Source organism: Oryx dammah, unplaced genomic scaffold (genome assembly GCF_014754425.2).
Source record: "Oryx dammah isolate SB20612 unplaced genomic scaffold, SCBI_Odam_1.1 HiC_scaffold_29, whole genome shotgun sequence".
In the NCBI taxonomy this organism is placed as follows: Eukaryota; Metazoa; Chordata; class Mammalia; order Artiodactyla; family Bovidae; genus Oryx; species Oryx dammah.
The window spans coordinates 61965976-61982611 of NW_024070213.1; the positions used below are offsets into that span (position 1 = coordinate 61965976).

General features: G+C 45.6%; 2 protein-coding genes across 2 annotated transcripts; both read left to right on the plus strand.

Moving 5' to 3' along the window:
* Positions 1-25: 25 nt before the first annotated feature.
* On the plus strand, positions 26-7717 carry EEF1AKMT3 (EEF1A lysine methyltransferase 3). The gene is made up of 3 exons (XM_040233102.1): positions 26-284; positions 402-513; positions 5734-7717. The coding sequence occupies exons 1-3, from the start codon at positions 108-110 to the stop codon at positions 6123-6125; spliced, it is 681 nt and encodes a 226-aa protein (XP_040089036.1). The 5' UTR covers positions 26-107; the 3' UTR covers positions 6126-7717.
* Positions 7718-7913: 196 nt separating this feature from the next.
* On the plus strand, positions 7914-16042 carry TSFM (Ts translation elongation factor, mitochondrial). Its single transcript, XM_040233099.1, has 6 exons — positions 7914-8068; positions 8297-8467; positions 9261-9389; positions 10183-10305; positions 13488-13575; positions 15450-16042. Exons 1-6 carry the CDS (start codon positions 7970-7972, stop codon positions 15854-15856), a joined length of 1017 nt encoding a protein of 338 aa, XP_040089033.1. The 5' UTR covers positions 7914-7969; the 3' UTR covers positions 15857-16042.
* The last annotated feature ends 594 nt before the right edge of the window (positions 16043-16636 follow it).

A 16636-nucleotide genomic window follows, 5' to 3' on the forward strand; every position in this document is an offset into this window, starting at 1 on the left:
GGCTCGGTGCCACGGAGCAGCCGTGGGGCTCGCTGTCTTCCAACCCCCACCCCGCTTCAGATCAGGGATCCGAGCGCTGGCTGGCGTCAGGGCACTCTCTCGGCCAGATGGCAGATTCCCGCCCAGATCCTGAGTCAGAGCCCGATTCGGTGTTCCCACGTGAGGTCGGGCTCTTCGCCGACTGCTACTCGGAGAAGAGCAGGTTCTGCTTTTGTGGGCACGTGCTGAATATCACGGAGAACTTCGGGTCCCGCCTCGGGGTGGCAGCGCGCGTGTGGGATGCGGTGAGGAGTGGGCGGCCCTGGGCTAGGGTCCGCGGGGAGGTCAAACCCCGGGCTCCCGCTCTCCCATATGGAGCCATCCCCGCTGCAATCTTATATTTTCTGTTTTTTCTCCTATAGGCTCTAAGCCTGTGCAACTATTTCGAGAGTCAAAATGTGGATTTCCGAGGCAAGAAAGTGATCGAACTGGGCGCGGGGACTGGTATCGTGGGAATCTTGGCAGCGCTGCAGGGTGCGTGAGCTTTGCGGTGGGAGCGAGTGAGGGGAACGGGGATGTAGAGAACTTGTCACTTACTGGATTCTTGAGAGAGGGAGGGGAGTGGTTTGGGACCAACACAGTGTTTTCTTTATAACAAGCTTAAATTTTTTTTTTGCCCCTGCCTGCTCCTGTGTGCCAGACAGTGCTGATTCGTTGTTCTAGCACCTATGGTGATTGATTGGGGGGTGGGGATGGGCAGGAAATAAAATTTGGGCGGGCCTTAGTAGGAATTTTTCCTACCTTTTTGCGATTTCCTGGACAATGCTGTCAGAAAAAATCTTTGCTTTGGTGTGGTCTTTTGTTAAAATGCCTATATGGAATTACTCTCTAGAGGGAGCAATCTGCAGATGTTAAACCTCTTGAGTACTTTATAACTTCACTGTGAATATATTTTTGATTCTTTAGGTTTTGATTGCTTGGGAGGAACAAGCTTATGAGTTTTTGAGGGTTAGGCTGTGTTCTGTGGGAAGTGGTGTAGGAATTAGGCACTGCCGACTTGGGAAATAAAAAGGTAAAAATTCTGCTTTATTTTTGTCAAGAATCAAAAACTACAAAGGAAAAAGTTCCTTGGTTTATAATCTGATGGGCAGGCAAAACCTCACACTGAAAACATTCCTTTAAAAACACTTATGATGACATCTCCCTAGGAATGCAAATTAACATGTCCTCGTTCATACGGACATAACACAAAACACATTCAGGAAAGTCTTCCCAGTAGCAGGCTTTCATTCTTTTATTCTATTCATTCAACCAACATGTATTTGGAGTCCTATATGTGCCAAGAATTGTGCTAGGTATTGGGATACAGCAATGAGTAAGACAGATTTCCTCTCCCCAAGGAGTTTATGGTCTGGGGTTGAAGATGGGGGAAGATGTTACAGGATGTTATGGAGAGCTATGTGCAGAACCAGTGGACATGCTCTGGCCATGTCTCCCTTGACTCTGGGAATCCATCAAGAAGACGGTCTATCAGATGAGGAGTATGAACATAGCAGGCTCAGAAAGAACCGAAGGAATGTCACCAGCAGCTTTCCCCATATGGAGCCATATGAAGGATGAGTGGATAAGTGGGCAGCTATGCTAAAATGGCAGAAAAGATGTGTAATATCAAGGGAAACACCTTTCGCTTGCTTCCAGACTGACTTCTTTTGTCTTCTGTTCTGCTGCTCACTCAGAAATCTGGGTGTCATTCTCATCCATTGCCCTCTCACCTCGCATCCTGGCAGTCAGCGAGTCCTGTGAGTCACATGTCCTTAATACGTCCCCAGTCGTCTGTTCTCTTCCCCCTAGCTCTAGTTAGCTCTGCCAGCTTTCCCGTGGATTTTCACCAGTGTCTTCAAGCTTCCCTAGGGAGAAGTTTGGCATGCCCAAAGTAGATCTTGTGATCTGCTGCCACCAAACCTGTTTCTCCCTCAGGCTTCCCCATCATAATGAATCAAACTCCATCCAACCAATGGGCAATCTAGACCCACCTCTGACATGTCCCTTTTTCTCATCCTCACCTCCATTATCCAAGTCTGGCTGATTTAACTTCTAAAAATCTCTTGAAGCTCCTGTTTTTCCATCCGCACTGATGGCTCCCCAGTCCTTGGCACTGTCACTCTCTTGGATGGCTACAGTTAATCAAACTGGTCTTCCTGCTTCTGCTCCTTGCCCCCACCTAGACCTCTGCTCGCTCCACCCAGCTGGTGGAGTGCTCTTCCCAGCACACCTTCCCCATCTTTCAGTGGCTTCTTGCTGCTTTCAGGATGGAACCAGTCCCTTTGGCACGGCCTCCCTCTTGAGCCTCTTTCTGTGCCCCTCCCTCCCCGTCTTGGACTCCTTATGCTACCTAGTGCTCTCATGTCAGTTCCTCAAGCCTATCTCGATGTCCCCTTCCTTGCAGCCTTCACATAGGCTGTACTTGTACTCTATGTGTATACCCCTCGTGCCACTTGGTTAATGCATATGCCTTCTTCAGTGCTCAGCTCAAACATGGCTTCCAAGGGAAGGCCTCCAGGGCACTCCCACCCCCAAGCTATCTTAGCTACTTCTAGTATAGACACAATTGTGCTCAGTGGTTTCATTTTAAATTTGTTGTCATTATCCTCAGATGTGTCCTTAGATGATGTCCCGCTAGCCTCTTACCTCTCCCCCATCCAATTATTCTTCTGCTCTCCCAAATGTCTTATTCCTTACCATTTCACCCTTCATACCTCCAAATGTCTCTCTCCCCAGCCTATGACTTTGTTCCCTAGCTCTTCTGATTGCTTTTTTTTTTTTCTTATAGAAAATGTCCACAAGTTCCTCTCACAGCATCTGCTCACCCAGCTGTGTCTGTCTGCACTGCCTTCTCTCCTGGTACCATGGTAGACGTGCTGTGCTCCTAGTTAAGGTCAAGCCCCTCATGCCTCATGAGACCCTAAACCTTCTCATCTATTTAAAGACATTGTTCAAGCAGATGCCCTGCCCCCCTGCCTCTGCTGCATTGTTTTCCCTTCTTTCTGGATCATTCCATGTGTGTGTTTGTGTGTATTATGCATATAAATATGCTATAATTTCTCCTATCTCAGATCCTACACATCCCTCCAGTTACCATTCCATTTCTCTGCTCAGCTTTGTGATGAAACTCAGAAGAGTTAATACTCACTGTCGTTCCTGTCTTCCTATTGTTTCTTCAGTTCTGTTCCAGAACACCCCCTCACAATCACCCCCCACCCCCAACCCGGACAACTTGCCTTCTCCATTCCAGTTGCTCCAGTCAAGGTTGTGAGCTTCACTTTTGACTGCATGTTGTTAAGTACAGCCCTCAGCGGACTTCCCTGATGGTCCAGTGGCTAAGACACCGAGTTCCCAACGCTGGGGGCCTCGGTTCCATCCCTGATCAGGGAACTAGATCCCACATGCCGAAACTAAGAGTTCGCATGTCGCAACTAAAGAACCTGAATACTGCAACAAAAGTTGAAGATCCTGCAGCTAAGACCTGGTGCAGCCAAATAAATAAATAGTAAAGAAGAAAAAGTACGGCAGTCAGTATGAGCCCAACTTCCTGGACTTGGCAGTTGTCATTCCCTCATTGAAACCCTCCTTCTTTGGATTTCAAGACACCACGCTTCTGGGTTCTACCCACCTTGCTGGCACTTTTTCCATTCTCCTTTGTTGGTTGCTGTTCCTCTTCACAACCAAAAGTCTGAGTGCACCGGGGCTCAGGAGCAGCCCTTTGACCCCTCCCCTATTCTGTCTGTATTCACGACTCTAAATGCCCTTTCCATACTGATGACTCTGACTCTCTTACTTATATCTCCAGACTTGTTTGTATAACCTACGGCCTACCTGATGCCTTCCTGTGGTTGTCTGATGAACATGTCAAACTTAATGTGTCCAGAAGCGCGTTCATGATTTTCCTGTCCAGCCTGCTCCTCCTGCAGCCCTCCTCACCTAAATAAATGACAATTTGATCTTCTGGTTGTCAGGTCAAATATCTTGGAACCATCCTCAGCCTCTCTTTCTGTTAGTGCATATCTAATTTGTCAGAAACCCCCTTATTGACTCTACTTTCAAAATGTATTCAGGATCTGACAAACTGCTGCCCTGGTTCAAGCCATGATCACTTCTCCCCTGGGTAAGTGTAGCCGCCTCCTAACTGGTCTGTTCTGACTTTGCCCCTCCGTAGCATTTCCTCATCACAGTAGTCAGAGTGATCTCTTTAGAGCCATTCTTCAGTTCTTAAAGCCATAAAGTTTATGACATTCTTCCATTACAAATTTTCCAATAGCTTTCCATCAAACTCAGACTAAAAACCAAAGTTCTTGGTTGCTTTTTAAGGCGCTATCTAGAATCTGACCCCTACGACTATTTCTCTCTCTTATTTTGCTCCAGCTACAGGCATTCCTACTGGTCCTCAGACTTGTTAGGTGAACTCTTGCCTCAGGGTCTTTATTCTTGGTCCGTAGTTTATGGCTGTTTTTTTGGGGGGGGCGGGGGGAGGGGTTTCTAAGCTCTGTCAGTCTTTCCTTCCTAATGTGTTTTACCTTGACCTCTTTTCTTTCTGTTAGTCCGTCATTTGGTACCTTTTAATCTGAGAGACCCATAGAGTTTGCCCCATCACTTCGTACAGGTCATTGCTCAAACATAATCTGCTCCCTAACTACCAGTTTGAAGCTTTCCCTAACTACCCTGTTTAAAGTGACATTCCCTGCCCTGTCCCTCAAGCAGTTCTTATCCTCCCTCCCTGCTTCAGCATACCATCTGACTTACAATGTGTTTGGTTTCATTTTTTGTTGTTGTTGTCTCTAGCCACTAGACTGTAAGTCCTAGGAGTGGAGGGATTCTTGCCTGATTGGTTCACTGCTATATTCTCAGCACCTGGCATATAGGCACATAATGACTATTAATGGAAGAATGAATTCTGAATATTTCCTGTTTCTATAATAATCACCATGATTATGACTACAGGCTGTTACCTGCATTACCTCATTTGTCTCTGCCTCTATAACAAATCTCAAGGAAGGCCAAGGTCTTGTCTGGCTCACCCCTGTACCCTCAGAACTTGGTAGATGCTCAGTACATGTGCTTACTGCATGAAGGAAGATTTCTGAAGTCCTAATCTAATCATCGTCACCCTCTGCTTTTGCCCTTAAACCTGTTGCCCTCAGGATCAAGCCTGGATCTCCTTAGCATGTCATAATGATTTTCCTCTGTACTCTCATGTCTTAACATGTTTCCCTTCCACCTTCTTTGAGGTCTAGCCTTCCTTGCATACGCTGTGCTCTCTCATCACCAGGCCTTTGTACTCTCTGTTCTCTGCTTGAGAAGCTTCACCTGACTAACTCCTCCTTGCCCTTTAAGGCTTGCTGAGGTCATGTCTTCTGGGAAGTTTTCCAAATCCATGAAGGCTGGTTTGTGTCAGTAGGGGGTGGGTGCATAGCCCACCTCCAGCTTAGTCTTGCCCAGGCTTCTGCTGACATCTGATTGTTGTGTGTTGGGCAGAGAGGTTGAAGATTAGCTCAGCGAGAATGTTGATGTTGTAGAATGTAGAGTAATGAGATGGCAGTGGATGAAGCTGAGGTTAGGGCAGCTAAAATCCAAAGTGTGGACTTTGGGCAGTCAAAACATTATCCTCTAGGCCCTGAGGTCTCTGGACCTTCTGGGGAGGAGCTGAAACCCCTTGGTTGGTCCCTCTGACTTGCATTTCTCCTCCTTCCTCTCTCTCAGGGGGGGATGTTACCATCACTGACCTACCCCTGGTTCTAGAACAGATCCAGGGCAACGTCCAGGCCAATGTGCCCCCTGGAGGCCGGGCCCAGGTCCGTGCCTTGTCCTGGGGGGTTGACCAGCATGTCTTCCCTGGAGACTATGACCTGGTGCTGGGGGCTGATATCGTGTACCTGGAGCCCACCTTCCCACTGCTGCTGGGGACCCTCCGACATCTGTGTGGGCCCCATGGCACCATCTATCTGGCCTCCAAGATGAGAGAGGAGCACGGGACAGAGAGCTTCTTTCAGCATCTCCTGCCCCAGCATTTCCAACTGGAGCTGGCCCAGCGGGATGAGGATGAAAATGTCAACATCTATAGGGCCAGGCACAGGGGACCAAGACCTGCTTGACGTCACCCTTCTGCTTCTCTGAACCCCTCGTTCTCGTGAAGGAACTGCCATATCTCCAGAGCCATAAACATAAGGACCAAAAAAAGATGGATCTCCCTTGCCTGTCTTTCCTCCTTCCCTCATTGTTTCCTGAGAGCCTCTTGGGAAGCTGCAGGGAGGTGCCACTTGTTAGGGATACTAGAGCCCTTGCTGTGTGGGCTGGAGTGCAAAGGAAATTCCCAGTTCCTGTTCTCAACAGAGGAAGATGAGAGGGCAGCTATGATTTTAGGGGAAGGGGAGGTTAGGTGGGATGTAAACAGTGGCTGCAGAGAGACTGTCATGATCCTGTCTGTCCTGCCATTGTCTTTTTATACAGAATGGATTATTTTTTCCAGGTTCGATTGGAAGTTTTTTTAAAGGAAAATAAGCATTAAAGATCTCTCCTGCATTCAGAGAACATGGGCTTTTGCTGGGGGGCACTGGGAAGCAAGAAACTTCAGACCACCCACTTCTTGCTTCTAGAGATAGTCTGGTGGAACTGTGGCTCTAACTGGGTCAAGTCTTCCTAGCCCTGAAGTTGGGGTTAGGCTGCAGAGCTGTCCTTTGGACTGTAGCTCCTTCAGTCTTTTTGGAGTTGGAGTCCTGATCACTAAGTTCCAGATTCTCTTTGATTTTTTTTTTTTTTTTCTGGTACCTTTCCAAGCCCTGTCAGTCCTTCCTTCCTAATGCGCTTTGCCCTCACCTCTTTTCTTCTCCCACTGTGGGGCCTCTGGTCTTCTCTTGACTTACTCCTTGAGTCACACATCACCTCCTGTGGCCTCCTAGCCTCCATTCACTCCCATTCAAACTGTTTTGTAAACTCTTGTAATCTTCCACAATCAGATCCGATTAGCTTCTGCTGCTGCCAACAGAAGCAAGAATAAGCTCTTCTGCTTGGTACTCAGTGTATCCCATGTGCTCCCCAAAAAGTGAAGTCGCTCAGTCGTGTCCCACTCTTTGGGATCCCATGGACTGTAGTCTACCAGGCTTCTCTGTCTATGGGATTTTCCAGGCAAGAGTACTGGAGTGGGTTGCCATTTCCTTCTCCATGTGATCCCAGATTACCCTTCTATTTCATTTCCTACTGTTTTCCTACATGTGTTCTAACCTCTGGCCAAATTACAAAAGTCTACTCTTTGCTTCCTAAACCCACACCAAAATTCTCTGACTTCTTCCTTCATTCTGATGATTCCCTGCCTGGGTTATATTTCTACCTCTCAAAATCTTCATTACTCTTAGCCTGTCTCTTGAAAAAAGCTTTATCTGAGCCTCCTGTTTGAATATGATTTTTCTCCTTTGAGACCCTTTAACTCTTTGTCTCCTGGGGTTTATTTACCTTGTCTTGTGTGATCATTTGTCTGCTCCCTATTTTCTCACCATCAGATCACCTTAGAGGGTAGGGCTATATGGTTCCAGTCACACATCAAATATTTCTGCTTGTTAAATAATTTACTCGGTTTGTTGGAGGGACACCCTTCCTCCTCCCTAGGTGATCTTGGTCAAACTTCTAAACCCACTCAGTGAGCCATAAATGGATATAGAAAATAAGCATTGGAAATAAACATAAAGTCTTACCACGTGTCTTGTGTTGTTATTTTGTGACAACTCGGTTTCATGTTTTCCATTATTTTGCCCCTGGGGAGTAATTATCTTGTGAAATGTAGTCTCAGTAAACCAAGTAGGGGAGGCGAATTCACCCCCTGGACAGCAGGTGGCGCTTTCCCCGCTCGGCGCGTTCTTGTGGAGAGTTTTGGCCCCGCTGCCACGCCGTAGGCCCGTGGCCTCATAGGTGCGCCGACCGGCTGCACTGTACGGCCACCGGAAAGATGTCGGTGCTGCGGTCATTGCGCCTCTGCCTGGTCGCGCGGACCGGGAGCTGCCCGCTGAGCTCTCTAGGCCCTGGTCCCTTCCTGCCTTCCTTGCAGGTCTCCCGTGCGCCCGGCACGCTCCCTTCCTCTCCCCTGGCTGCGTTCGGCTCCATCTCACCCTTCTCCCCACCTCGGTGCCTCTTCGCGGTCCAGCGTCCCGGCCCTGCCTTTCCCCCGACCCCCTGGGCCCGTCTCTCCTGAAGTCGTTCCCCGGCCGACGTGCTCCCTCCCCCGGAGGGAGCTCCTCGCCGCTTCCTGCTTCTCATCCCTTCTTATTCCCTCCAGGCCGGGCTCCCTCTGCTTCAGTCGCTCCAGCAGTGGCATACATTTCACTCTGGGTCCTGGCTGTCCTCGGCTTCCAGCAAGGAGCTCCTCATGAAGCTGCGGCGGAAAACGGGCTACTCCTTTGTAAACTGCAAGAAAGCCCTGGAGGCTTGTGGCGGGGATCTCAAACAGGTGTGGGGAAGGAAGTGGAGGGGAGCGGGGGTGAGGTACTGGGGCCCCACCCCAGTGCTTTCCAGAGGTCGCTCTGGGGACCGTAGAAATCACACCTGGTGTCCAGTGACCCATACACAGTCCTATACAGGATTCTGACTTTAATGCCAGTCTCACCCTTTGACGCTTACCTGTTTTGAAGCAACTGACTCAGGGTCCCAGGGCTAACACACTGTTCCATGCAAGGCTGTTATAGTAGTCAGACCAACGACCAACGCTCAGATTCTGGTACCCTCACACGAATCCCCGCGACCATGGATACCTTACTTAATCTTTAAGAGTTCTTTTTTTACATAAAGAAAATACTGCTATCTCCCCCATAGGGTTGTTGTGAAGATTAAACTTATCCAAAATACCAGGCATGGGACTTCCCTGGTGGTCCAGTGTCTAGAACTTCAGACTCTCAGTGCAGGGGACCTGGTTCGATCCCTGTCCGGGAACTAGGTCCCACATGCTGTAACTAAAGATTTGCATGCTGCAGCTAAGGATCCTATATGCCATAATGAAGATGGAGATCCTTCACGCAGCAGCTAAGATCCGCAAGCCAAATAAATAATTTTTAAAATGTATTAAACATCAGGCACAATGTCTACTGTTTGGCATTTGGTGGTATGCTGCCAGTAAATGATAGATTAGTTTATGTTGTAGGTTTGAGGAGAAGGAGAAAATTGGGTAACCTGAAGATATTTTAGAGCCCCATTCCTTTCTAAATTCTGTGCTTGTGTCATCTACCCTTTATCTTTTTTATTTATAGGCAGAGAGCTGGCTCCATAAGCAGGCCCAGAAGGAGGGCTGGAGTAAAGCTGCTAGGCTCCATGGGAGGAAGACCAAAGAAGGTCTGATTGGGCTGCTGCAGGAAGGAGACACGACTGTGTTAGTAGAGGTGAGTGTCAGAGTTCTAGATATCAGAAGCAACTGTTTCCTTGAGTGTGAGCTTTGTGGTAGACCTTTGCATTCTTAAAGAAGAGGTGTTTGAGAACCGTAAAAGCTAATTAGAATTAGCTTGTGAGACCCCAGTTATTAGCTCTGGATTCATTTAAGTATAGACATGCACAGGTTGTTGGTGAGGGAAGGCCTATTAGGATAGCCCAGAGGGTCTCCAGCCTCCATGCTACAGACTGGTACCGGTCCGTGGCCTCTTAGGAACTAGGCCACAGAGCAGGAGGTGAGTGTCAGGTGAGGGAGCGAAGCTTCCTCTGTATTTACAGCCTTTCCTGATCGCTTGTATCACCAGCTGAGCTCTGTCTTCTATCAGATTAATGGTGGCATTTGATTCTCATAGGAGCTTGAACCCTGCTCTGAACTGTGCATGTGAGGGGTCAAGGTTGCATGCTCCTTATGAGAATCACAAAAGTGGTTTGGCATTGGAGGAGCCCAGAGAATGAGAGGATTATGGCTTGCGGGCACAAGCAGGTGTGAACTTGAAGTGAATCCTTTGGGGACATTATGGAACCAATCTCTGAAGGTGCAGGTCGGTGCTGACTCATTGGCACAGCAGGGATCACTTCATTAAGTTTCTGGCCTCACGCTAGTGGAGCAACTGTAGCTTGAAAATCCCACAGACATTTGTTTCTGTTTCGCTGGGTCTGCTGCCTGTTCTGTCAATACCTTGCTTTAAGACACTTTGGAGACTATTAGTAAACAGCTTATACAGCAATATCAATTTATTCCCATAGGTGAACTGTGAGACAGATTTTGTTTCCAGAAATTTAAAATTTCAACAGCTGGTCCAGCAAGTAGCCCTGGGAACCCTGTTGCATTGTCAGAACTTAAAGGATCAACTCTCCACATACAGTAAAGTGAGTTTTGGGGTTGTCACCAACATGCTGGGTTTGTTCCTCCCCTCTTAGGGTCTCTGCTGTTCCATTTTTTTCAGATGTTCTCATGTCTCACTTCCTTATTTCATGTCTCTGCTTATCTCTCAGGAGAGGAGTACCTTTCCTCCCATTGCTCTGTCCCCTTATTTTGCTTCATTTAAAATATTTTGTTATAGTGCTTATGTATTAAATTTATATTTATTCATTTCTTGTTTGCCTTCTGCAATAGACTATAAGCTTCATGAGGCAGGAAATTTGTCTTTGCGCTAGTGTGTCTCTGGTGTGTGAAGGGTGGGCCCAGCACTTGGCTGGGGTTCATTACATTTCTGTTAATGAATGAATGAATGAATGCCTGTGGGACAAAAATCCATCAAATCAGGTGAAACTTTGTATTTAGGAATCTAGAATGTCCTAAGGAAAGGATTTCTAAATACTGTCCTAGAGAAAGGCACAGTTGAGGAGACCGAGCATTTTCTTTTCTGTAGAAGGATCAAGGAAGGAATTATTGACATATCCGTATGCCTTTGATCCATCCTTAAGGTCAAAGGAAAAACGAACCAACTACTCACAACAATTTTTTTGTTTGTACCACCCTTTTCCTTCTATTTATCTTTCTCTTGAGATCTTGTGATAAATGTTAATTACTCCTGGTATTGTGTTGTTTAGTCGCTAAATCGTGTCCAACTCCTTGTGACCCCATGGACTGTAGCCCGCCAGATTCCTCTGTCCATGGGATTTCCCAGGCTAGAATAGTGGAATGGGTTGCCGTTTCCTTCTCCACTGTAGATTCTTCTTTTGTATTGAATGTGATAGGCTACAATTTATCATATAATCCATCAGTCATTTTAATGTTCAAATTATCCCTGGATTTGGCCAGTATAAGCTAAGCCTGTGTAAGCTGTCTCCATTGTCTCTTTGGTATAGCTTATTATTTTCCAAGTATTTCCTTACTTTTTGGCATAACTAAATATTCTGGGCTTATATCATACTTTCCTTGCCCCCATCCATGGAACTGGCCACTTCTACAAGGGGTCTTGATCCTTTTTGGTGGGGAATGGTTTTTAGAAACAAAGATCTGGGCATTGTGTGCATGTGTACATGCTGACTCTCTTCAGTCGTGTCCGACCCTTTGCAACCCTATGGAGCATAATCCACCAGGCACCTATGTCCGTGGTATTCTCCAGGCAAGAATATTGGAGTATGGAGAAAGTAATGTGAAAACTTACATTACCATATGTAAAATAGATAGCCAGCTGGAATTTGCTGTATGTCTCAGGAAACAAACAGGGGCTCTGTATCAACGTAGAGGGGTGGGATGGGGAGGGAGATGGGAGGGAGGTTCAAAAGGGAGGGGATATATGTATACCTATGGCTGATTCATGGTGAGGTTTGACAGAAAACAACAAAATTCTATAAAGTAATTATCCTTCAATTAAAAAAAAAAAATACTGGAGTGGATTGCCATACTCTCCTCCAGGGGAAGATCTGGGTATTGGGTATGCTTAATTCTACTGAGATGTCATTGCTGTTCTGCTCTTTCAGCAGAGCTAGAAGTGTGTGTGTGTGTTTCAGTTCTAATCCTGCACCACAGGCTCCTTCCTTGTCTTCCCCCATTCTGTAATCTAAACCTTTCTTCGCTCATAGTGAATGCACTGGCTCCTAGCAACTTCAGTATGTTTGCTTATTTACTTGCTGTACAGTGCATCCATGCTTTGTTTCAGAGTTACTGTCCCTGATCACTACAAGTAATAAACCTGCTAAGTAGTTCAAAATTTCTTTGAGGTTCTTTATGTCCTTAGTTGAAGTTATGTCGTCATAGTTGAAGTTATGTCGTCATAGTTGAAGTTATGTCGTCAAAGGACTCTATCAAAAATAACTTGGATTAGTTGTGTTCCTCCTCTTGAAGTTATGTTGTTCCTTTGCATCTTTGTTTCTGTTTGGTCAGTGTTAGAATCTCTGTTAGAATCTTTGTTTCTGTTTGGTCTCTTTGTTTCTGTTTGGTTTCTGTTTGGTCAGTGTTCATTTTCACTCTAAGTCCTCTTAATTTTATCTTTGAATATGTAAAACTAATGAAGTTCTGAAAGTTAAAACTATTTAATACCTCCCCTCAGCACATACACAGGTGTTACTCCCTCCTCTCCCTTCTACCGCATTCCTATCTACTCTTGTAGATAACCAACTTCATTGGTTTCTGGTTATCCTTTTTGCAAAAATAAGCATATTCATCCTAGTGGCTCAGATGGTAAAGAATTTGCATACAATGCAGGAGACCCAGGTTGGATCCCTGTGTTGGAAAGATCTCCTGGAGAAGGGAATGGCTATCTACTCCAGTATTCTTGCTTGAAGAATCCCATGGACAGGGGAGCCTGGTGGACTGCAGTCCATGGAGTCACAAAGAGCTGGACACGACTGAGAGGCTAACACTTTCATACAAATATTTATTACACAAATGGTGATATAATATGTATGTATTCTTTTAGTTTGCTTTTTTCACTTCATATACCCTGGAAATACTCCTTAACAGCTCATGGAGGCATCTTTTCTTTTTTTCAGCTACATAGTATTCTACCTGTGACTGAACTGTGGTTTATTCAGCCAGTCTCCACCTATGTTCAGACTTTTAAACTTTCCAGTATTTTACATTTAGAAATATTTGCTCAATGAATAAGTGTGCACATGTACTTTTGTATCATTGGAAGAGTATTATAGTAAATTTCTAGAAATAGGATTGCCAGATCAAAGGATAAAAGTATATGTAATAGTTTTGTTAGCTATTGTACAATTCCCCACCATTGGATTTGCCCCATTTTCCCTCCCTACCAACAATCTACTAACCTTTTAGCTTTAGTATTTTATGATTGTATAAAAATATTATTCCTGATTTATAGGAAGCTACATTCTGAGAACTTAGGCTGGAGATTGGGATGGATTTGGGGGTGAAGTGTTGATAGAATAAAATATTTATAAAAGTGGAGCTGTTAGCAATTGTTAATGTCCTTGGCTTAATGAAAACATTGTTTGTACTTAATTGTCTTAAATAACTTTCTGAGGAATAACCTATAACCTATATTTTTGCTTAGTCTCTTGGTAATTTGAATTGTACAGACTGACTCATGTTCAGTTGTACTGAAAATGACTCTTGTTCATTTTCTTTGCACACTTAGGGCTTCTTGAATTCCTCTGAGCTCTCTGAACTTCCATTAGGACCCGAGAGAGAGGGTTCTCTCAAGGATCAGCTGGCTTTAGCAATTGGTGAGTATTTGTAAGGATATGGAAACTGGAAGTTAAGAACTGAATCTCCTGGTATCTTTGATATTCCTCCAAATCTAGATCAAAAATTACAAGGTCAAGTTCCTGCAAGGGTCAGACAATAGGAATGTGAGAAGTAGGTTGTGTGTTAGAGATTGGTGAGCAGTGGACACCTTGAAAAGCTCACATTCCACTGAAGGAAACCATTACCAAACCACCTGATAACTTTGAGGGAAATAGGAGCCCAGTGTCATCAGAATTTTTAAATTCCTTTAAATGGATTTAGATTTGTATGAAAAAAAAAAATCTTAGTTTTTAGCTGTTTGCAACTATTAGCAGGCATCACTGCTGACCAAACAAGGCATGTCTTTAGGCAGAGATGGTCTTTTGACCTCCGGTTGACTGCCTCTCTATCCACTGTGAAGGAAATAGTTCATCAGAGGTTGTTTCACCTTTACAAAGGAATCCAGGAATATTTCAGGGCATGGTGTTTAGGAAATTGTCCTCTCTTTAAAAAAAAAAAATCTGATACTGAGATTGTGAAGGTACATTTTTTCAGAACCACTGGCTATAGGAACTGCATCTGGATCATTGTGGCGGGAACAGCATGGGTTTTGCCCCCCTCCTGTATGACTTTGATGGAAGGAGGGAAGCAGGGCTGGGGTGGAGCTTTCGGGAAGTTACTGCTCATCTGATGTTTCCAGTCAAGGCATCAGTTCTGTTTTTATCATGTCATCTTGAGGTATGTATGGTGTTTCAGTGAGTCATGGTTGAGAAACCAGCCAGCCAGCCAGCTATGTATGAAACTTCTTAAGAAATTCTGGAAGAATCGAGTGTCTCAGCCTTGTCAATTTCTGGGAATTGACTGTTGGGTAGGTGCTTAGAGCTGCTTTAAGATCCCTTTTGGTTTATGACTTCTATGACTGTTAGATGAAGCAGTGGCTAATTCAGGGTTATTTACCCAGACCCCATTATTTTCCTACCCCTTCCTACCTTTTGATTTATCTGGGCTTCCAGTAGGAGGGGATAGCATCCTGAGAGAACAGTGTTGGGGGAGGGGTGGGACTAGAATTTGGTTTTGGTTCTTACAAGTAACTCCAAAGATGTTATCTTTTTATTTTTGATGAAGGAAAGTTGAAACCACCAGATGACATGGGGTTTCAGATTTTCCAGGGCTTTCAGTTTGGGATTTTTCCTCCAATATAATGGATGATCAGGAGTCTGTGTCAGTCACAGTGGTTTGGGGGAGGGGTGGTGATTTGATGGGGAAAAGCCCTGAATTGAGTCAGATCTGAGTTTGAATTCCAGCTGTGCCATACATTAGCTCTGTAGCTTTGGAGAGGTTCCTTAAGCTCTCTAAGCCTAAGTTTAATGTAGTGATGTTAGCCAGACGGCAGTACTCATATTAGAGGGCCAGATACTGTAATAAGTTCTTTTACACCTATTATTTATTTCTCCCAGTAACCCTGCCTTCAGGTTAAGTGGCATGATCTCCATTTTGCAGATGAGAACACAAAAGACTTGATGAATTAGTAAATGGGTTATATCATTAAGTTGCTTGCCTAAGGTTGTGTGGCCAGTGAGAGGCAGAACCTGTGGCCAGGGTCTTTGTGACACCAGAGTCTGTGTTTCTAAATACCAGCATGGCACCTGATTGGTACTCCATAAAGTACGTTCCATTTCTCCCACCTTCTCCCCCAAAACCCCTTTTCCTATTTGTCTTGAAAATAGAATCTTTCCATCTTACGGCACATCCACAGCATAAATGCAGAGGACTGTCTCCCAGGCTTGGCCACTGGTGTGCGTATTTTGGTACTACCATGGGCACTGTATTCTGGAAGCATGGTTTTTTTTTGTTTGTTTTTGCTCTCTCACAGGGAAACTGGGAGAAAACATGATTCTGAAGCGGGCTGCATGGGTGAAGGTGCCAGCTGGGTTCTATGTTGGCTCTTACGTCCACGGGGCAATGCACAGCCCCTCGCTCCACAACCTGGTGCTGGGGAAGTATGGCGCCCTGGTCATCTGCGAGACGTCAGAGCTGAAGGCAAACCTTGAAGACCTTGGCCGCCGCCTTGGGCAGCACGTGGTGGGCATGGCTCCCCTCTCTGTTGGCTCCCTGGACGACGAGCCCGGGGGAGAGGGGGAAACCAAGATGCTGTCCCAGCCGTACTTGCTGGACCCTTCCATCACACTGGGACAGTACGTGCAGCCCCATGGGGTGTCCGTCGTAGACTTTGTGCGGTTTGAGTGTGGAGAAGGCGAAGATGCAGCAGATGCCGAATAGGTTCCAGAGATTTTGGGCCCAGGAGGACGTGTTTATTCTTAACCCTGGACATTTACAAAAAGAAGTTTACTTCCTAAGCCTTTTCAAACCCAGATTTTGTTTTTCATTTGAGTTTATAATGAAACTATATACTTTGTGGGTAAAGCTATTAAATAAAATTGTTAGGTAATAAAGTAGAATCTTTTCCTTGTTTGCATCCTGCTGGGTCTAGCTTTTTTGTGCCTGACTTGTGACACGTTTTAGAAACCAACAGATGAGCCTCATGGAAGTGGCTGACAGTGTCTGGGAGAACTGTGCTGCTTCTCCCTTCCACGCATTTATTATGGTGTCCCCAGGATGTCTGACTCTTCCCCTCCTACTCCTGTGACATAGACCTCTCTTGTTCAGTTTTACTTTGTGATGCTTTGGACTACGCTTCTATCCTGGAACTTCCCCAGTTACATTACTTTTGCCACATGGAATCTTCTGCAGTTGTTGACTCAGAGTTGTCTGGAAAATGTGGTTCATTTGTTGATGTCTGTAGCATGCTTTGAAGGCTCTCTGTGGTGGTATACACACTGGTTCTGGCCTCATTCCTAAAATTAATAACACATGGCCTTGTTTCTCTTCTGGATAGTAGGGTGTAGCTGGGTGGGGCCTGAGGTTTCCTGGACAGCTGTGTGGCAGATTCTGGGATTCTTGTGCCAGAAACAGGGATCCCAGCTATCCAGAGAGCTCCCTCAGCAGTGCCTCTTTTTAAAAAAATTTTAATAGTTTTATTTGTTTATGGCTGTGCTGGGT

Excerpts from the sequence above, each read along its gene's own strand:
- EEF1AKMT3 (XM_040233102.1), top strand. The coding sequence starts at position 108 with ATGGCAGATTCCCGCCCAGATCCTGAGTCAGAGCCCGATTCGGTGTTC. Across the intron at positions 285-401 it reads CAGCGCGCGTGTGGGATGCG|GCTCTAAGCCTGTGCAACTA; the intron begins GTGAGGAGTGGG and ends TTTCTCCTATAG. Across the intron at positions 514-5,733 it reads AATCTTGGCAGCGCTGCAGG|GGGGGGATGTTACCATCACT; the intron begins GTGCGTGAGCTT and ends CCTCTCTCTCAG.
- TSFM (XM_040233099.1), top strand. The coding sequence starts at position 7,970 with ATGTCGGTGCTGCGGTCATTGCGCCTCTGCCTGGTCGCGCGGACCGGG. Across the intron at positions 8,069-8,296 it reads CCTTCCTGCCTTCCTTGCAG|GCCGGGCTCCCTCTGCTTCA; the intron begins GTCTCCCGTGCG and ends TATTCCCTCCAG. Across the intron at positions 9,390-10,182 it reads ACACGACTGTGTTAGTAGAG|GTGAACTGTGAGACAGATTT; the intron begins GTGAGTGTCAGA and ends TTATTCCCATAG.